This window comes from Miscanthus floridulus, chromosome 18 (genome assembly GCF_019320115.1).
Source record: "Miscanthus floridulus cultivar M001 chromosome 18, ASM1932011v1, whole genome shotgun sequence".
In the NCBI taxonomy this organism is placed as follows: Eukaryota; Viridiplantae; Streptophyta; class Magnoliopsida; order Poales; family Poaceae; genus Miscanthus; species Miscanthus floridulus.
Genome location: NC_089597.1, coordinates 122753130 through 122774863, shown reverse-complemented (window position 1 = coordinate 122774863; position 21734 = coordinate 122753130). Strand labels below are relative to the sequence as shown.

Genomic DNA, 21734 nt, shown 5'->3' with positions numbered 1-21734 from the left:
AATAGATAGTGTATGTGTGCTAATTAAATTAAGAAGGGAGAAGGAGAAGATCATTCGCAGACTAGCTCAAGACGAACAAGCAAGGAGATGCGTGCGGGCTCGGTTACTTCTTAAACACGACGGTAGGATGGCCAGGCCCAACGTGGCCGGCAGGGCGTGCCGGTTGGCACGGACAAGACCACGGCAGTAGAGACAAGCAGTGAGGCAGGAAAAACAAGGAGCGGCTCGGCAAATGTAGACAAAAGTAATCAAGTCAGAGAGAGAAGCAAAGCAAAAGCCAGAGAGCATGGATGTGGATGGATGAGGAGACTTTGCAATGCAGCGAATTGCAGGGCCACGATGAGAACGAGACAGTAATCAAAAGTAATGCCAGGCGAGTACGTTGCACGTCGAAAAAATAAACGAAGCTGCTGCGCTCTCTTTCTCGTCCGTTCGTGCTTAACAAAATAAACCCGTGGATTTTATTTTATTTATAAAAGCTGATTTTCATGCTTAATCTAACCGAACGAACCGTTTGCTAAAATCGTCGTCGGACATTCCTAAATATTTCTACACACTGAGTAATTTAACTTGGGCGTTTATTTGAGTCCACGAAACTAAGTCACACAGGATTCACTTATCGCATCAAGTACATTTTAAATCCAAAAATTCCGAGAACTCATTTTGAAAATTTTACTTAGGCCTAAATCGCGGTGCTAAACGAGATCGTAACACTAGGGGTGTTACAAAATATATATACTTGGGTGTACAAAAGACTTAGTAGATAAGTAATGACTTAGGAATCTTTTGCTCTTAACGAATCTCCTGTTTAGCCTCACTATATTTTATGAGTATCTATTTCTATCTCTGGAATACTATTATTACCTTACACTTATCATTTATTTATCACTTAACTTACCCCTGTCATAGCATGAGAGTGGTTTTATCATAAGTATACATATTTGTCAATATCTCTATGCCAACACAACCTCATAGCTCCTCCCTGTGGATAAAATATAAATAACGATACTCGGTATACTCCCAGGTGAAATGCTACAATGGTATATTATCTGTACGCTTACGGATACCTTATATATATAGTTTACAAGTGTTCTCATAATTATCAACAACGCATTTCTGGCATCATGCTAGGGATGACAACTTAGTTAAGAGTGATGCTAAGAAATGTCAACACGGACGACGGATCCCGGCCTGGGTTAGCCCGGAAGCCGTACGAGCGGGATGGAGGAGGCTACGACAGAGACTATGGTGGTGCTGGATGGCTCAAGGGTGGTCTAGCGGGGGTGGAACGCGCGATGGCCGAGCTCAGAGCCGGCATCCATGGCGGACGCAAACGGCAAAGGGAGAACGAGCATGAGCGGGGAAGTGATGAGTGGAGCTCGGGGACGCTTAGAAGAAGGCAAGGCGGGGAACAACGAGGCATGGGCACGGTGCGGCAGGGCATGGACGAGGTGGCGTGGCGCAACAGGGGCCGACATGGGCAACCTAGGCGGTGGCGTGGGCGACTTGGGCATGGCAGTGGCTATGTACCCAAGTTGATGGCACTTTGCTGAGCGAACGGTCAAGAAACGGCCCCTACTTCCTTCACAAAAAGATCTTCGTGAAATTGTAGACTACAACTTTGCTTAAGGGACCAAGGTCATTAGGGCAGCGGATTAGTGGGTAATTAGGGCCAAAATTAGCAGTGTCAGTGAAAACACTAAGCACTTGGAAACTTTCTAAGTCTCCCAAGAAATAATATTTTATTCAAACTTTGAAGCACTAATTAACCTATCAAACATGCAAACTGAGCACCAACAAGCACTCCACCACAAAATTCATAACTTGCACTAAGTTTTCACATGGACGTATTTCAGAGTTTATTAATAAATTATTTATTTATTCAGCCTTCAACAAGCTATCAAGCAATTAAGAGCATCTCCAAGAGTACCCAAAACACTCTCCTAATCCTTTACTTTTTAGCAAGATTGAAAAAATACATCTCCAACAATTCCTAAACCCAACTCCTGATCTTTTGGGAATTGGTAAAAAACACATCCGCGCGCGTAAAGATACGCGCACGTAGCTCGCCCGTATCCTCTTACAGAGTCTTCTTTGCCCTCGCGCGCATGGTCACGGCGGGTACATCGGTTGACATGCTTGGAGCCTACGGCGACCTGCTCTGCCCCCTCGACGTGCGCAGCTGCGCCGTCAGGATCTCCAACCCGGCCATGGCGAGTCGCTCGACCTGCTGCTGCTGCTGCCACAGCCGCCGTGCACGAGCACGCGGCATGACCCGCGCACGTACTGCCTCGGCTCTGACGTGACGTGTCCACGGCGGGAGGCAGCCGGGGTTTAACTCTGCGCGTTGGCGTCGAGCCGCACTTGCGCGACGGCCTCCGCATCACTGACGCGCTCATCATGGAGGTAATCGAGATGGTGCTCGCCGGGAAGGTCAGCAAGAACCTCGTCTCCCTCATTAACATCGTGGGAGGAGCCGTCGTCAGCCTCTGCGGCAAGGACGCGCGCCTCATCGAGATGGTGCTCGCTGGCCCTTTGTTTGTTTTTGTACGTGATTGTTTCTTTTCTGTTTCTATATGTGCTTGTTCATAGGAAGAAGATGATGATATTTATAAAAATGCCACTGATTGCTTGGAAAGTTTGATGTGGGCCTAGATTTTTTTTATATTTTAGGAGTTACTTTTTAGAAACTGTTGGAGAAGCTCATCTTTATTACTCCCCATTTTTTTTTAGCACTTGGAAAACTCAATGATTTTAGAAAGAATTTTTTAGGTACTCTTGGAGATACTCTAACACCAATTAGGGTTTTTGACATTTTAAGCATTTTCTCCATATTTTTCCAACATGAACCCTAAACAACTTTTGTTCACAAATTCATTTAGAGATGTCTAAGCACAAAAACAAAGTTGGTTGACATCACACATATTGATTTTATTCATGGAAGTGATCCAAACAAATATGTACTTATCATTTCATGCAAGAATTCATCATCAAACCTAGGTAAACCTATTTATCAAGTTTTATTAAGCCTTAAACTATTGTTAAACAGGTACGTAACACTGGCGTGTTACACTCTTGATGCCTCCGTAGGGTAATCTGACACCTTGCGAGCCTACTGGTAGTGCTTATTTGGACCATGGTGTAGACGTGGAATCTGAGGCTACAAGCCACGCTGTAGCGTTAGGCGTGGCCTTATCCGACCCTAAAAATCCCTAGCCTATTGTTAAACAGGTACGTAACACTGGGGTGTAACACTCTTGATATCTCCATAGGGTAATCTGACACCCTGCGAGGCTACTGGTAGTGCTTATTTGGACCATGATGTAGACGTGGAATCTGAAGCTACAAAAAGCCACGCTGTAGCGTTAGGCGTGGCCTTATCCGACCCTAAAATTCCCTAGCCCATCTGCTGTTGTAAAGTGGGAAGCAGCGTCAACCGCTCAAATTAATATACTGTTTGCAGTGGTTGGGAGAAATAGAATAATTTATATTGTTTGTATTTTTATTAAGTGGATGTTTCTCTTCTCAACGATTTGAATATATCAATCACTGTGTTGGATCTAGTTTATCTCCTTTGACCTTTTTTCAAGGTTTCATTATGAACCTCTATTATTGATTTTTTTCCTATATCGAGTCTTGAAATTTTTTCTATTATGTTTTTGCTTGAAGTATCACTATATTGCTACTTTGGACCCGATTTTAAGGCCAACTTCAAACTTTTAAATGCATGGAGAGATTTTTTAAGCTCATCATTATTTTTTGAAACGCGCGAACCCTGCCATTTTTTTTATATAAAATTCAAACAGAAGATTAAACTTTTTTCTGGTTCCATCAGAAACCAAAGTTATTTTCACTCTAGAAACGTTTCTGCCAGATACCGAATCTCTGTCGAACACACTCTAAAGATACTTACTTGAAAAAACTGTTATTACTACTTGAGATTAGATACGCATTTTTTAAACTTTATATATCATATCCTATGAACTCAAAATTCTGAATTTCGAAGAAGGGGCTGCTGTACTCTGAGTCTCTGACCAAGCGGGCCACACCGTTCGATCAATATACCGCATCGGATCCGAATCGGGCGGCCAACCCGGAGCGGCGGCAGCGGGCAGCGTCCGCCGGTCGAGGGGACGGAGACGGACGGCAAGCGTACCGGCTCCACTCGGCCAGCCAGCCGGACCTAGGCCACGCGGCCACGCCGTCGATCTAGTGCCACCGCGGTGCGGGAGAGGCGCGGCCGCGCGGAATGGAGTGAAGCGGAGCGGCTGTTTCCCCATCAGGTCCTCAGGCGACACTCGATGGGCGGCTGGGTGGTCGCTGCTCCGGCTGCCGATGCGGCTGCGGGCAGCGTGCGCAATGTCAAAGTCTGCGTGGTAAAATTTCGAGTTTTATTTTTTTTTCAAAATCCTACTGTGCCTTTTGAATCCTCTGTTATTGCGTGATTTTTTTGGGGAAATCTGTGGCGGATTCAACTGTAGGAAGACTACACTTGGCATTTAGCTCCTTAAGAGTCCAAATCTTTATAGGTAGATGTAGTTCTGTACATTGCTAACTAGGTTATGTGGTACTAGCTTTACAGCAGTAGCAGTGCAGCATCTAGCAGTGCTGAAAATTGTGTTAGGTCAGCCCAAATGCACACTGACTGCACACAGAGATGGTATGATAACCTCATTTTTTGCATTATACGTTCAATACATGCTAATTCTGGTTATTATATCCAATCTGGTGGATGCACAAGAAAGGAACGGCAAGGGAGCTGATTTCGGACATCGTAGAGGTATAGGTGTTATGACGGGCGTGCACTACGGCCGGAGAAGGCCTGGTCGTGGCTAGGGCCGCGTCCGGGATGGGCCTCAAGCCCACATCGCCGCGTCATATTAGCTATTATTAGAATTACTAGAAGTTATTTCCTATTATTAGATGAGAGGAGTTATAAATACCTTGTAAGACTCTTTTGAGGATTAAGCAGAAACAAATCTAATTGTTTCCGGCTTCCCCTGGGAGCCGGGAGTTCTTCCCTAGCCGTCCCTCTCGCGCCCTCGCTGCAGCCACGGCGCCGCCGTGCCGTCTTCCTCGTGCACTTCGACCTCGTCCTCCGATCCTCCACACATACAATCTACGATCTCTCGCGAGCAGAACCAGAGTTCCAAGCAATAGGCTTCTCATATGTAGTGGGACATCTTTTGTTATCCTTGTTGTCAGTACTGCATTTGTAGCTGGTAACCCCAGCGTGTAAATCCCGTTAAGGCGTTACTAGCTTTCTTAAAAGCAGAGTTAATCTCCTTTAAAGAAACATATCCAATCTGGTGACAATGGTGCACAATGTCACTACAATGTTTAAACAGCGCTAGTTCTAAAAAGGGTTCTAAAAAGTTCGGGAGATCTCCTGCCAACCATTTCAGAAAAGCTCTAGAAAGGGTTCAATAACTTGTACATGGCAGTATAAGGTTCAAGTGAATAACAGTACAAGATGTAATAAAGTAAAGAAGTCTAAATCATCACATAGTCAGTACTGCTACCGCCTGTGTAGGGGAACAAGGTTTTCGGTGTGGTCATCATATACCAACCGTGCTATGAGGAAGCATGCAAGCAATGAAAGAGCAGCAAGTCCACCAAAAATGACACCGAAAACAACTGCCAAGAGGGTCTTCTTGTGCCTCCTTTTCATTGAGGCTGAAGGTGCTTCTAATGAGCCACAATGGATGCTGAGCATAGGACCACATAGCTTGGAATTCCCAATGTAGCTAGTATTTGTGAAGGTATTGAACTGTCCTCCAGTAGAAGGGCGGGCCTAGTGCAAGCGGTAGAGTTTTACCGCCTGTGACCGGAAGGTCCTGGGTTCGAGTCGCGGTCTCCTCGCATTGCACAAGCGAGGGTAAGGCTTGCCACTGACACCCTTCCCCAGACCCCGCACAGAGCGGGAGCTCTCTGCACTGGGTACGTCCTTTTATTGAACTGTCCTCCAGTTGGAACTGGCCCTTCTAGGTCGTTGTTAGACACATTGAACCAAGAAAGGAAGTGAGGATTACGCAATGCGGATGGGAGTTCACCTGTGAGCTGGTTATTTGACAAGTCTAGCGTTTGCAGGTTTGTGAGGTTGCAAATTTGTGGTGGTATTTCTGCAGATAAGCTGTTGGTGCTAAAGTTGAGGACATTGAGCATTTTCAACTGACCAATCCCTTGGGGAATTATGCCTGTCAAGCTATTGTTGCATAGATTCAATACATTGGGGAAAGCATTGAGCCAACGGTATTGACGTGATTGTGTCCAAAATACAGGTAACTCAAGGAACTTCGGGTCCAACTTGGCAGCATTCTTCTCAGATTGTAGCATTGGCATCCCCATCAATTCAGTTGGGATATTCCTTGTAAGCCTGTTGCTTGATATGTCCAGAAAGAAGAGGAGTGGGAGCCTGTTAATCCAGGATGGTATTGTTCCAGTAAGGTGATTGTATGATAGATCTAATATCTCCAATTTTGTGAGTTTTGATAACCAAAGAGGAATTTACCCAACCAATGGGCATGCGTCTATGGTTAGGATCCGAAGATTCTCAAAACCTTCAATTGCTTCATTCTGCGGTATGGTTTCACCTTTGAAGTTGGTTCCCATAACTAGGGTGGTGAGGTTCTTGCACCACTTGAGACTCCGTATCACATCTGCCATATTTGTAAATGAATTACTGGTAACTGAAAGGAAGGAAAGGGATCTGAGATTGGCTATTCTTGGTGAGAACTGGCCATGAAAGTTGTTGTAAGCCAACCGCAAAGCAATTAGATTGCTGCATGCATATATGCTTTCAGGAATTGTTCCAGTGAATTTGTTCAGTGAAAAATCTGCAGTCCTCAGATCCATCTGGGTGAAGTTAACTCTGCTAAGATCTCCCATAAAACTATTGTTTCTGAGGGTGATATAATTGAGACTTCTGCAGTTACTTAGGGTCGATGGCAGCTCTCCGATCATCAGGTTGTTGTCTAAGTGGAGCTGCTCCAATCTTCCCAGCTGCCCAATAGAATCTGGCATCTCTCCTTCGAGCCCATTTGATCCAAGGTCAAGGAAAATCAGATTACTGAGTTTGACTACGCTGGAACCATCAAGTGCTCCTTGCAAATTATTGTTTGGAAAAGCAAGGTGCTCCAATGAGGTAGCATTAAACAGTTCATTGGGTAGACCTCCGGTAAGGTTGTTGTGGCCAGCCTTGAGTACTGTCAACTTGGAGCAATTGCCAAACTCTGGGGAAATAGTGCCACTGAAGTCATTTAAGCAAAGGTTAAGCATGGCAAGTGATGGGGCGTTGATACAAATAGAAGATGGCAATGGTCCTGTAAAGCTGTTGTTGCTTGCATTAAGAGCGACAAGATTGTTCATCACTTGCAGTGTTGTGGATGGTAACTGTCCTGTAAAGAAGTTACTTGAGATATTCAGTACCTTGAGAGGAAGGCCAGAAATTGGGGATTGATGCTCTTGCAGAGGACCAGATAGGTGGTTGAAGCTGACATCCAGGATGCTGCTGCTGCTGGAAAACACCAATTCTGCTGGCAGACTGCCGTAGACTGAATTGCATGACAGGTTGAGGTGCCGCAGCCCTGTAAGATTGCTGAAAGATGTTGGGATCCTCCCTTTGGGGCCTTTAGAAGGCAGCAAGACTTCCGTGACTGCTCCATCGATGCTGCAGGTGATTCCTTCCCATTGGCAGCAGTCTGTGCTGTTGGCCCATGACATGTTGAGGCCGCCATTGCCTTCCTGCGAGAGCCCATCTCGGAAGTCAATGAGGGAGCTCTTCTCTTGCTCTGTACAGGAGCTGGCGAGGGACGCACAAGAGAGGAGGACGAAGGAAAGACCAAAGAAAGGTATATATAATTTGGAGGTGCTACTGTTGCTTCTTGGCAAATTTAGTGACTGCATGATTCTCTCATGAAACTCACCTGCTGCAGAGATGCTTGTTGATGAAACTGGAGCAGTTCGGTTGTTGTATATATCTAAAGATCTCGATGGAAAGGAGGAGAAGAAAACTTGTGCTAGTTGATGACACAAATTACATAACGCTGCAAATAAAAAAAAATCAGGAAAGCCAACCACACAAAGTTACAGTAGAATATTAGAGCACTAAAAAAGTCGCTGGGTAAGTACGGTCGGAGCTCAGAGCCACTAACATTTCCAATCCAAGTCTTCGGTGTTCCAGTCCAAGTCTATTGTAGAGCACTAAAAAAGTCGCTGTGATTACACCTTCGGTGTTCCAGTCCAAGTCTTCTCAATATAGGATAAATGTCAACGAGATGCATCTATCCTTTCCCTTATTCCTATACTACCTTATCTGATCCCACAAACGGCCACGTCGCCCTTTTTCCTTGTCCATTAGATTTTCAATCAGCGGTCCACGCTGGTGAGCGAAGACGTCATAGCCATCGAGGCGTAGGTTTCTCGCAGTCCGACCAGTTTTACTCAGCGTTTGTTTCCGCAAACTTTGCTTCCGGGTCTTAATTGTGAGAAAGGGTTAGACGTAAAGATGGCAACAGGTACAAAATATCCGCATGCCCGCGGGTAAGAGACCCGCTGGGCAAGGATACAGGTGTATGAGTCTGCCCGCGGGCACGGATACGGGTACGTCTCCAAACCCGACGGATGTCAGCTGACGGGCGAGAAAATATGCTACCCGCACCCACAAACCCGCCATACCCGTTACCCCCAACGCTAGCAACCAACAGCCCACATTCTTGTTCACGGCCCATTGAAGCCCAGCACAAAAGTCGCATATAAAAGCAGCTAAACCTAACTGCTCAACATATCTCCACTCCCCACTCTCCCGTCTAGCTGCCGTCGCCGCCTGCTTAGCGAGTCGCGATTGCGCGTCGCACTTCCGCGGTCCCGTAGCATCACGCCCGCAGTCCCTCTTGCTCGCAAGTTCTAGATCGAGAGACGCACTCCCTTCTCTTGCAGTCATGCTCACGCATGCCGCATGCGTTCCAGATCGAGAGCCGCACTCCCTCTCTCTTGCAGTCACGCATTCAGCAGGCATGCATCCTTGAACACTCGTCCATGATTGGCTAAAGGAGAAAAGAAGCGTAGAACTGCTGGTCCTTCAACTCTGGTCCGTGATTGGCTAAAGGATGAGGATTGAAGTCTTGGTCTCTTGGAGGAAAGCAGCACAGCACTCCTGTCCGCTTTGCATTTTTTTATTTGGATTTTTTGAGATAGGAACTACAATTGTTTCTACTTTACTTTCTCGATTGGAAATTTATTGTTGTATAGTCCTCGCCGCCCTGCAGTCGTCTTGCCGCCACCGCCCTCCTCTAGATCTTGCGGGCACACGGGCATGCCCGCGGGCAAGGCATGCCGGCGGATAGCGGGCGCGGGCATGGGATGGTGCCCGTGGCGGGTGGCGAGCACGGGTACGGGCACGGAATTTTGGTCGTGGGCGCGGGCATGCAGCACCTGTATCCGCGGGCATTTTGCCCGTTGCCATCTTTAGTTAGACGTAAAGATTGTCTACCGGATAGATATGCTCTTATTAGCCCCCGAGTGAGGCCGACCCCCCACCGTTGCTGGGGTCAGGTGTCACCTAAAGATCGGGGAGTTGATAATGAAACTGATAAGAGAAAATGTGCGTATATTAAGGGTAAAAGTGACGTAGATACTCGATGTTCCAGGCATTGATGAAAACTTCGTCGTCGATGGCCTTGAACTTGTAGGTGCCTGGTCGGAGCACCCCCGCGACGACATGTGGTCCCTCTCACGACGGAGAGAACTTGTGGCGGTTCTGGTTGCTTTGGACGAAGTGGAGCAGCAGGTCCCGACGTTGAAGGCCCGACCCCGCACTTGACGGCCATGGTACTGGCGCAACGCTTGCTGGTACTTAGCAGAGCGAAGGAGGGCAACGTCATGCGCTTCATCTAGCTGGTCTCCTTCATATGCTCTCCCTTGTTGAAGCCCTCGGACAAGAACCGCTTTAAGAGGCCGCAGTCCTTGTATAGGTGCTTCGAGTAGCCTCTCGAAGTGGTTCGGGGTACCCTCGGTGGGCTTCCAGTCTCCCTTACGGTCGGTAATGGCCACGAGCGAGTCATCACGCTGCTGTTTGTTCTTGTTGGGACTGTTGGAGACGCCTTCGTCGGCGTCCTCGTCCCGCTTCGCCTTGCCCTTGAGGATGCGTCGGTCGAAGGCCTGAGATCCCGGCAAGTCGGGGCTCGGGCTTCGGTCCTCTTCGCTGTCGTAGCGTCCGCCACGACGTGGGTGCTAGCCGTGGCTAGCCCCCTCCCTCGCATCGTCGCATGTATGCCTGCGGGCGTCGAGGGTGTCACGTGCATCGTGGTGGAGGCCGAGACGCTCATGCACCGGAACCGCGGTGCGCGACCTGCCGCCTTGCTGCGTCTGGTGGATCAACACGTCCTCATCGGGTTGTTCTGAGGGCGCGTTACGCCTGCAGGCATTGAGAGTGTTGCGTGCGTCATGGTGGGGGCCGAGATGCTCATGCACCAGAACCGCGGTGCGCGACCTGCACGGGAGCGCTATCGGGGCGCTCCAGACGAGGTATTCCAGAGAGAGCGGCTCTCCTCCGGTTAGCTGCGTCATGACATTGGTGAACAAAAAGGCGAGGTGACGCAGGTCCTCCTAGGACGGTCGGGGTCTTAGGAAGGCGCTGAGCTGGTGCTCTAACCTCCTGTAGTCGAAGCCGGGGGGGGCTAGTCGCTCCCGGGGGCGCGGACCTCCGGTGCGTGCAGCTGTAGCTCCCCCAATGCCTCGACAGTCGCATCGAGGCCTGTGGAGTGGTGAGGTTGGACGGCTACGGGAGCCGGCGCCCAGCTCTCCCTCTGTCGTGACGAAGAAGTCTAGGTCCCTGAAGCGCACGTGTGCGCCCGGGACCCAGCTAACATTGCGATTAGCTATCCGAGGCCTGGTGTGGATGTCGAGACACGCAAAAGGCCCCTACCTGGCATGTCCACTGTCTGTGTTTCGAGTTGACACCAACAAGTAAATTTCTAATATTGCATGTCTGGCTTGGATGGTATGCTAAGAGGACACGAGGTTTATACTGATTCGGGCAGAATGTCCCTATGTCCAATTTGTTGCTGCTGCTCGTGTTACTAGCACTAAAAGTTCGTAGTAGGGGTTACAAACGGTCGAGAGAGGGACAGGTCCCAAGTCTCTGGAGGAAGGAACGAATGGGTGCCGAGAGCTCGATCGCTGCTTGGCTGCGTGTTCGGGGTTTGATGGATCGATCAGATTCGAGTCCGACGGTTCGATGCGATGTGTTGCGATGGTTTGTCCGATGCCCCCTAATGGAACGCCCTGGTTTTTCTTTTATAAGCCAAGAGAAAGCAGGGGTTACAGCGGGGGAAAAGAGGAGAGTCAGAAGGAGAAGAGGTCCCCTAGGGTCGTCGGGTCCTTTTCTCCTATGCAAGTCACGCCGACCCTGTAGACATCAATAGGGACAGCTTCACGTCGCGGCCCTGTCCGTCACTGGCGCCATGCGCAGGCATCGTCCGCCGGTCATGGCACTCCACCCCGTCCTAGCGGATGTCGTGGTGAACTGACGCGCCCGTCAGTGTTCGTACGGGGTTAGGCAAAACAGCATCGGTACGCCAGATGTTGTTCCTGATGTGAACCCTCAGGTATGGCCCGTCGTGGTCGCGGGTTACATCGAGGCATGCCAGTCTCCTTCCTGGTGTCAGAGCTTTGACCCAGGCCCATACGCTTGGACTTGGAGTGGTTGGCGGCGGTATGGGTCTCTGCCAGGCAAGGCGGAGCCCCCGGCCTCGGGGTCGGGTGAGGCGGAGTTCTTTCCCAGAGGCGGGGCGAGGCGGAGTGCAAACCCAAGGCTCGGGCGAGGCAGAGCCCAATCCCAAGGGTCGGGCGAGACGGAGCCCGCGGCCTCGATGTCGGGTGAGACGGAGCCAGCCCTTAGGGGTCGGACGAGGCGGAGCCAGCCCTCAGAGGTCGAGCGAGGCGGAGCCCGCGACCTCGGTGTCGGCCGAGACAGAGCCCGCCCTCAGGGGTCGGGCAAGGCAGAGCCAGCTCTTAGGGGTCGGACGAGGCAGAGCCAGCCCTCAGAGGTCGGGCGAGGCGGAGCCCGCGGCCTTGGTGTCGGGCGAGACGGAGCCAACCCTCAGGGGTCGGGCGAGACGGAGTCCGCCCTCAGGGGTCGGGTGAGGCGGAGCCATCCCTCAGGGGTCGACGCGAGGCAGAGCCCGCGGCCTCGGTGTTGGGCGAGGCGGAGCCCGTGGCCTCGGTGTCGGACGAGGCGGAGCCACCCCTCAGGGGTCGAACGAGGCGGAGTTTGCGCACCTGGGGGTCGGTTGGAGCTGTAGTCGCACTCTTGACTTCTCGGATGAATCAATGTTGATGGTTATTAGCTACTCCTTTTCGGATATCCTAGTATTAGTCCCGACACTCATCTTTTCCCTTATTCCTATACTACCTTATCTGATCCCACAAACGGCCACGTCGCCCTTTTTCCCTGTCCATTAGATTTTGAATCAGCAGTCCACATATCAGCGCCTCCACCTTACACTTCTACATCCCCCACATACGGTTAACAGGAATAAAAAAAGAGGCTTTTACATGTATGCCATTAAGAAAGTTTGTAATTACACACAAGCCATTAAAAAAATTGACCGCACACGAGTGCCATCGTTCTGAACTTCTTTGCTCTTCAGGCCATTCCGTCGGTGTTCTGTTTGTTTTCACCGTTTGGGAGTCCTGACAAGTGGGTCCGGTCAGTCAAAACGTCCATAATATCCCTCTCATCCTTGTCCTCTCTCTCTCAAACGCTCTCTCTAAAACTCTCGGCCTCATGGTAGTGTCCAGCATGGTGCCCTCACGGTGGACCACGCGGCGGCGCTACTGGTGGGCTGCGCACTAAGTTGCACGGATACGGATACGCGTATCGGTATCGGAAGGATACGGATACGCAGATACGGCAATTTCCTAAGAAATCCGATACGTGGATACGTTTTACTGTTTTTTAATAAATATAGATAATAGCGCATATTAAAATTGTGAAAGAGTGAAAGTAGTAAATTACCTTGCAATAGTAAATTAGCAAGTACCAGCCAAAGCAAAGACCGGAACTCCGGAAGCATCTCCATTCTTCAAATCTTCAATTGTCCATTGTCGAGTTCTCCAAGACTCCAAGTCCAGAATTTGCACCAAAAAACCAAGTAACCAACTATCAATCAATTTATTACTAAAACTTGACTACTTGAGTATTCAGTAATCAATAGTAGTTCAGTACATCACCTTGTACTACTAGTGTACTGGAGTCTGAACTCTGAAGTTGACAGGAGATGAGGAGAGGAGAGGACAAAGGAGTACTGTAACTGCTATTTAAAACTAATAAGTGATAACAATAAAACATTGCAATAGGTCATTTAACCTTTTTTCAATACGACGTTTCACCGCGGCAGCTCGCACCGGCCACGTCGCCCCAAATTCGTCCAGCGAGCCACGTCGCCCGGAATAGCTTCTCGTGGACAGCAGCTGGCCACGTCGCCCTTAATTCCCATCCAAAAAACCTCTCACCCCTCCCTTCCCCATCGCAAAAAAAAATCGCACCCATCCTCTCCCTCTCGGTCTCCCACGCCACGAGGCGCACCCACGCCTCCCGTGACCCGCGCCGCCGCCCCCGTCCCCCGCCCCCGTCGTCCCTTCCTCTCCCTCTCTCTCGACCCTCACTCTCCGAAGGTGGCGGTGCTGCGGCCGGCCCCGATGCCTCCCTCCCTCTCTCTCCCGGTGCGGCGTCCGCATCCGCGCCTCCTCCCTCTCCCTCCTCTCTCGCGGCGGCGACTAAGGCAGGCGCCTTGCACGGCGGTGCGGCCCCTCGGCGTGGCAGCGCGGCGGCTCGCCGCCCAGGCGAGGCTGCCCCCCAGCGTGGAGGCCCCCGGTGTGGTGGCGCGGCGGCTCGGCGCCCAGGCGAGGCCGTCCCCAATGCGGCGTCCTCGGCCGCGGGCAAGCTGGCCACTGGCTGCCTGCTGCCCAGCCAGATTAAGGTGCTCTCTCTTGCTCCCCCTCCCCTTCAGCTGCAGATCCGTGGTTGAGAGAATATGTGACTCTGTTATTGGGCCGGGCCGTATCCCATATGGCCGATACGTATCAGCCCACGTATCCAATATTCGCAAAAATTATTAAAATTCGGATACTCCGACGATACGTATCCTTGGCGTATCTGACACGTATCCGTATCCGATACGTATCGGATACGCGATACGTACCTTCCTAGACGTATCCGTGTAACATAGGCTGCGCGTTCGTGCGCCGCGCCTCGGAGCTCCACGCCGCGGCGGTGCGCGCCGACGTGGACCAGGACAAAGCCGTGGCCTTCCGTCTCCAGCGCGCGTACGCCGTGTCCGGCCGCCTGGACCTCGCCGTGGCGCTGCTCCGCCGCACGCCCGGCCCGACCATCGTCTTCTACACCTCCGCCATCCACGCGCACTCCTCCTGGGGCCTCCACCACGCGACGCTGGCGCTCCTCTCCGAGATGCTACTATCCCCCATGGCCTCCACCACACGGCACTGGCGCTCCTCTCCGAGATGCTGCTGTCCCCCCACGGCCTCCTCCCCACTGCGCACACCCTCTCGACCTCCCTCCTGGCTTGCAGCGGCTAATGTAGACGGGGATCCCGATCTTCCGTCAGGTTCAAGATAAACAACGATTTGTTCGGAGAGCGACACACCGATCCGGCTTCAGATCACAAAGACCTAAACCCTGCAATCTTAGCACCACGTCTCCTCTGGTTATCAACCGTGTCACAATCCGGTTGACCTCGCCAAGAAGGCTAATCCCTGCTGCGAATCGAAGAACACAAGCAAGAACAAGATAAAACGCAACTCAATTAAAGTGACAATTGCAGATGAATGATTAAGCACTCGAAGTTGGGGTCTTGCAAACCGATAACGGCGACTGTTCAATGACAGATTGATCTAAAACAAAACCCAAACCATAAAGTAGGTGGTGGCTACTGATTATATAGCCTAAGGGACGTCCAAGGATCCCTCTTGACGTCCTAAAGGTGTCCCAACACGTTACCAGGCCTAACAGCCCAAAAGAAGGTGTCGCAGTACCCTGACAGATTCTGGATGCTGACTTGTTTCGACGATTTCCATTGATTCCGAAGAGCTTTTGATGTGAAACTACTTGGATTGGCTTCCTTATCAAATTATCTTTCCATCCATATGTGGATCATTGAAAACGGAGTTCGAATGCGTCCTGGGTGTCCGTTTTATTGCAGACTAGTCCTGATGGCCGAGGCAGACTCGAACTCGGATTGGACTGGGCCTCTGGCTTGGCTTGGACGTCCTTGCTGGCCTCCTAAGGTGGTGGCCAAGGAGGAGGACGTCCAAGGCCATCTCTTAGGCGTTCTCCATCTTCTTGGGGCGTGCTCCAACTTGGGCCTGGGTCCTAAGGATGTCTAACAAGCCCATGACGACAGTGTAGCTCTTGCCAGAAATAGCGACAGAATATATTGGTGATTTAGAGGCCTTGCCGACGTGATATTGAGATGGAACCAGATCTATTTGAAAGCCTATCAAACAAGCTTTCCATCAAGTGCTCATTGACCTCGATCACACTCCGGATGGATGAGTTATGGCCTTCCCAATGAGGCACTATCGGGCTGCCGACGAACTGAAAGTTCAACTTTGATGAACTTCCATTATAAAACACATTTGAACCTACATCAATAGTGACATGTACATGTGGAACCAAGTGAATTATAACCAAAGCCACTATGCAAATGTAGGAACGAGCGCACCTTATAATCATTGTTCGTATCCGAAGGTGCCATGTCCTCATCAGCGGCCTTACGGTCGGGTGCGCGCTACACGGGTACGCAGGGAAGCTGGCGCTCTCCGGCAAACCGTACATGGCCACCGCGCTGCTGGGCATGTACGCGCGAGCTGGGGACGCCGCGTCCGCATGCTCGGCCGCGGCGCGTCGGGCGCGGTGGTGTCGCTCGCCGCCGACGAAGCCTCGAGCGCGCTCTTCGCGGTCAAGTCCCTTCCTGGGTGTCCGCGCTCCGGTCCCCGCACGTCGTCCCTGCCTGGGTGTCCGCGCCGCGCCCGACGGGGGCTACCAGCTGCTCCTTGAGTTCGCGCCGGGGGGCTCGCTCGCGGACGTGGCCACCAATTTGGACACCGAAGACGCCGTGCACGGCTGCGAAGTCGTGCCGCAGCGTCCTGCACGCCCCGCACGGTGCCCCCACCCCCGCCACCGCCTGCTCCTCGTCGTCCAGCATCTCCTCCTCCGCTTGTGTCTGCGCCCGGCGGAGCTCCGGCCGCCGCGAGCGCGGGCGCGGGGAGCTCCGCCCCGGCCGTCGCGGGCGCGCGCGGGCGCGGGCGAGCTCCGCCCGGCCGCACGCACGAGAAGAGAGAGGATAGGAATGAGAGCGGTATTATGGATGTTTTGACTGACCGGATCCACTTAGAGTGCAAAGAAGTTCAGGGCTCGTGTGTAATTAAACTTTCTTAGTGGCATACATTTAAAAGCCTCTCTCCGGCTCGCGAACCTTCTGCGCCGCTCGCGCCCCGGTGCCCTCCGCCGCCCGCTGTCCCGCGGCCTGCGTGCCCTCCGCGCCGCTCGCCGCCTCTGCTAGCGCCATCGTCGCTCCGGCCGTCCCCATCGCTGGCTCCCTCCCCTCACCGCGACCTCCGCATCCATCGGAGGAAGCCGGCGGCTGCTGACGCCCGCGCCACCGCCGACAGCCGCGGACACGCTTGCCCGTCCGGCTCCCTCCGTCGCTGCCTCCGCTTCGTCTTCGCGGCCACAGACGAAAGGATGTAACCCTTGCCGGAAACCTCAGACAGCAGGTGTCCGCCGTCGCCGCCGCCCTTCTCCACCGGCTTCACGGCCGCGCCAGGCGGAGGGGCAGCCCTGCTCCGTGTTCTTCCTCCTCCCCATACACGGTAAGGCCTTCAATCCCTGTTCTCTTTCACCTTTCTCTCTTCTGCCTTTACGTCGCTTGATGGAATGCCAAACCAAAAAAAAAAATGAAGGAAAAAAAAATGGATGCTGCCTATACAGCCGTCACCTGCACAACCAAACTTTCAGTGTGTCAGTATGCAATTAGTCCTTGCATATTTTTCCATCATATGACCAAATTCCGTTCTTTGTTTACAACAGATATGGCGCGTGCAGAGGGTTGTCCATTACGACTGAACTCAGGATATGCTTCTCGAAGAGAATAAGGTACATTCCCATATTTTAGCAAAGAAACAAGATTTCGAGACATTACACCATTCTTATTTTCCTTGCGTGTGTTTTTTTTTCTTCTCCTAACCATACTTCTTTTGTATCTTCATAACCTGATTATTGGTTATACATATTCATTCTCATCTGATCCTTTTCAGGATAGCAATAGGTATAAGTAGTATCGAATGCAGCTAACAGTCTACTCCTTGATTATGATGACACTCGGGTGGATGACAAGTGGGTCCATCTGTGTCTATGAATGTGGGTCCAGGGTCAAATCTGCAAATGACCGATGTTTCGAGTCCCATGTTTGCAAATCTCCCATGACGAAAAAATTGCAAAAATGACACTCGAAAGATTGACTCCTTGATTGCAATGACCCACTTATACTCCACAGGTACTTCCGTTCCTTATTCCTTTCAAAGTCATCGGGTTATCTCTTTTACTACCATTCACCCACATCTAACAGTGTGTTCAGGTCGTCTAGATACTTCGAGGCAATTCCCATAGGTGCCTACCTTTCCAAACTTTGGGCAATGTTCCACATTCAAGATTCTATATTGTCTATCCTGTTGTTTGCCTCTAAATGATTATTTGGGCTTCAGTGATTGAGTTCACCTGAAATGCATGTTTCAACTGATTACATACACCTGCCCGTGGTTTTCTAATTTATCTAATGAAAAGGCTGTTGGGGCCTTGGTTGACATAATGCATGAATCAAAATTCTAAGATCTGTTATTGTTATGGTATATATTATATTCTGGGTCTCTGATAGTGATGTACAGAAACATTGCAGCTAATAAGGTAGATGATAGGTTGATTTTTTTATCTTCATTCCACCCTTTTATGCAGTCCAAATTTTGGCACCAAAGCTTTGTCTTCTCATGTGCTTGCTATAGTAGACTTCATAGGTCTCTTTTCAAGAACAAAATTTCCTCTAATATAATACATGCTTCTGTTGGTTAATACTGTCACATTCTTCAACGTGCACAGGACTGGTGAGTTCAAATTAGATTACTACCAAGATCAGTTGCATCAGATATTTTTTGTTTGGGCAATGTGGACTGCCATCTAAAATATACACAATAGGCAGATACCTCATTTCCTGTATGTACCATTTTATCTGCTATATTTATCCATGAACTCACACGGCAGTACATGGTCAAATATTTATGTGCTTATTGTTTGCTAATTGACATTTATCTCATGCCTTACCCTCTTATCCTACAGTGCCTTTAATTTGCCAGATGTCTTGCGTAGAATTTATACCAGATTTGCTAAGCATGAGGAAGAATTCAAGAAGTATTTTTAGTTTTGGAACAACCGCATTGTATTTTATTATGAGAACATTGTACAATGTGACAAATTCTCAGAGGTGCCAATATTTAAGGATACTAACATGTGTAATATATTTGACTGTTTTTATTAGTAAACTTATATGTGTCAAAGCTAACATTACTGTATGTTGGGCCAGTGGTATGCTACGAAAATCAAGCAGAATACCCTCTTCATGCATTTTTGTGTGGAGATTTTTAGTTTCAATGCAATTCATGTGCTACAACCAAGGTATGAATCTGATGAAAAACATAAGGCTCATGTATATAAAAGTGGCCTTCAGTAACAGACATTTTCTGCTTTCCTACGATTCAAAACTGCTCCTATGATTCAGAGCTTGCTAGCCCGCGGGGTTCCAGCTAGTTTTCTTATATTTTTGGAAACACAAGAAAGTGAGTCCCACATAAACTTGGGGCGGAAGTTCAGTAGCGAGTTCTTGCAGTGATGAGGCCATAACGGGGTACGTATGTCAGCAGTGTCATGTACTCATGTAGTAGTTGAGGATGACTGCTCTAAATGTTTTCGTGGACCTTGATGCCCACCTTGACTTAGTCGATGTTGTCTCCATAAATTTAGTTGAGGATGATGCGGATCGCCTATGGCCTATGCACTAACTCTTGGTTGATCTGTCCTAAACCTCCTTGTTCGTTCTTCACTGCCTTTGGATCAGTTGACGCGAAAACTTGCTTGACCTTAATCACTCAGCGTTAGCCACCATATCGCATCCAATACCTACACATCACAAACCAAGAGATACATTTCCTCCACACAACACACTCATCAACTCAACATCTCTGATTAGTCCACCATAGTCAATCTCAATTGAACACAACCAAAAGGCTCATACCATCTTATCAATTACTCATCGTAACATAGACAGGGACACACCATCTCACAAGTTGTTTGTGAAATTCAAAGTCATGTGGGCAGTTTCCCCCAACCCCCTGTTAGTCTGTCTATTCTTCTGGAGCCTCTTGCAAATGCAGGAATACAGATAAAATTTTGTTCCGTTGAAAACTTCACTTCTTTTTTTTAAAAAAAAAATGGCACCAATGTATAATACTGAGAAATATTTATCTTGGTGTTCAAGTCCCAACAGGCAACACCCTAGTGAAAGGAACATTAAGTTGTTTTTCTAGCGGGCTATGCCTATATAGAGATTACCAATATACCATTCCCTATCCTATCTGTCTTTTTCGTCCACTTGTTTTCTTGTTTATCTTTATGTTGTCATCATATGCTGACTAATGACTAATCATCTTGTCCCTACTCCAATGGCATCCACCTTCCAACCACAAGGCATCACCTCGAAAGAAATGTGGAGTAGGAACCTAACAAGGAAGTACTACTGCAAAGTGCAAGCTCTTGATCGGAAGCAATGGATGCTGCTCCGGCGACATTGGCGGCTGCAGTTGCCGTCGTCCTCGCGGTTGTAGCATCGGTCCCCGTACTGCTCGGCCTCCTCTCTGCCAGCGCCGGCGGCAAGAAGACGAATCCGAAAGCACCCCTGCCTCCGGGCTCATTCGGTCTGCCTTTCATCGGGCAGACGCTGAGCCTGGTCCGCGCCCTCCGGGCCAACACCGCCGACGACTGGCTCCGGCGGTGTGTGGCCACGTACGGGTCCGTGTCGCGGCTGCGCCTCTTCGGCTGTCCGACGGCCTTCCTTGTCGGCACCACCGCCAACAAGTTCATCTTCACCAGCGCCGGGGTGACCGCCAAGACCCCCGAGTCCTTCGCCCGGATGGTGGGCCGCCGGACGATCAGGGACGTGGTCGGCGACGAGCACCGCCGTGTCAGGGCCATGATGGTGCAGTTCCTCAGGGTGGACGCCGTCAAGAGGCACGTCGCCAGCATGGACGGCGAGGTCCGGAGCCACCTCGACGCCGAGTGGCGCGGCCGGGGTACCGTGGCCGTGATGCCGTCCATGAAGTCGCTCACCTTCGATATCATGTGCACCGCCATCTTCGGCCTCAGGACGGGCGCCGTCCGCCGGGAGCTTTGGACGGAGTTCCAGGAGCTGGTGAGGGGCATCTGGGCGGTCCCGGTGAACCTGCCCTTCTCCACATACAGCCGGTGCCTCGCCGCGAGCCAGCGTGGGCGGCGCGCCGTCGCCGGGGTCATCCAGGAGAGGAGGACCAAGCTGGAGCGCGGGGAGAGCTCGCCGGCCAGCGACGTTGTCAGCCTCATGCTCTCAGAGGGCCTGCCTGACGAGGAGATCATCGATAACGTCATGTTTCTCATGGTCGCCGCGCACGACACCACCGCCGCCCTCCTCACCTTCCTCATCCGGCAGCTCGACGCCGACAAGGACGCCTACGACAAAGTTGTCCAGGGTAATTCCCTTCATCATAGCTAAGCTCTAGCAGACACGCTGATGGGTTGTTCTAATCCATGGACGATACAATCCGATCAGAGCAAGAAGAGATTGCGCGGAGCAAGGCGGCCGGGGAGGCTCTGTCGTGGGAGGACCTCGGCAAGATGCGGTACACCTGGGCGGCGGCGCTGGAGACGCTGCGGATGGTGCCTCCGGTGTTCACCATGATGAGGAAGACGGTGGAGGACGTCGAGTACGGCGGCTACCTCATACCCAAAGGCTGGCAGGTGATCCACGCGGCCAACATGACGCAGTGGGACCCGGCCATCTTCCCGGAGCCCGGCAGGTTCGACCCGGCTCGGTTCGAGAACGCGTCGGCGGTGCCGCCCTTCGCCTTCGTGCCCTTCGGCGGCGGCGCCCGCGTCTGCCCCGGGAACGAGTTCGCCAGGGTGGAGACGCTGGTGGCCGTGCACCACATCGTGACGCGCTTCAGGTGGAAGCTCGCCGCCGGCTGCGACCGCAGCTTCTCCAGGTTCCCGCTGCCGTACCCGTCTCAGGGCCTCCTCATCGACATCGAACCTATTCAGAAATGAATGCTCGCTCGGTTGAGCAATCGCCTTGTAAAGTTCAGTCGCAGCCATAGTTCACTTTGCTGGATGTACATACCCAAGAGGCATGATGCAGGTTTACTGGCTGTGAATTTGCAGGATAATTTTGTGTTACTTGGCAATAATTAAGCCACTAACCTGAAACTGAACCATCCGAATCTCCAGTTATATTTTGGGTTTGCTCGATGTACAAAAGCTAACTGAATTTTACATACAGAGAAGAATCCTAGTCACCCCAAAATTTACAAAATGTACAGCACAGCTAACTTACTTAGTTTTTTTTTTCATTTTTCACTAT

General features: G+C 50.8%; 1 protein-coding gene, 1 long non-coding RNA gene and 1 pseudogene across 2 annotated transcripts; 2 read left to right on the top strand and 1 right to left on the bottom strand.

The window, feature by feature from the left end:
* Nucleotides 1-5444: 5444 nt before the first annotated feature.
* On the bottom strand, nt 5445-7966 carry LOC136522273 (tyrosine-sulfated glycopeptide receptor 1-like; annotated as a pseudogene).
* Nucleotides 7967-16474: 8508 nt separating this feature from the next.
* LOC136520395 (uncharacterized) lies at nt 16475-18821 on the top strand. The gene is made up of 3 exons (XR_010775234.1): nt 16475-16893; nt 17111-17176; nt 17338-18821. It is a non-coding gene; the product is annotated as an uncharacterized lncRNA (long non-coding RNA).
* A 27-nt stretch (nt 18822-18848) lies between these two features.
* On the top strand, nt 18849-21615 carry LOC136520394 (cytochrome P450 716B1-like). The gene is made up of 3 exons (XM_066513896.1): nt 18849-18974; nt 19814-20847; nt 20928-21615. Exons 2-3 carry the CDS (start codon nt 19893-19895, stop codon nt 21419-21421), a joined length of 1449 nt encoding a protein of 482 aa, XP_066369993.1. The 5' UTR covers nt 18849-18974; nt 19814-19892; the 3' UTR covers nt 21422-21615.
* Nucleotides 21616-21734: the final 119 nt, after the last annotated feature.

Bases quoted from the DNA above. Each gene is read 5' to 3' on its own strand.
- LOC136520394 (XM_066513896.1), top strand. From the start codon at position 19,893: ATGGATGCTGCTCCGGCGACATTGGCGGCTGCAGTTGCCGTCGTCCTC. The intron at 20,848-20,927 runs GTAATTCCCTTC...CAATCCGATCAG, and splicing joins CTACGACAAAGTTGTCCAGG to AGCAAGAAGAGATTGCGCGG.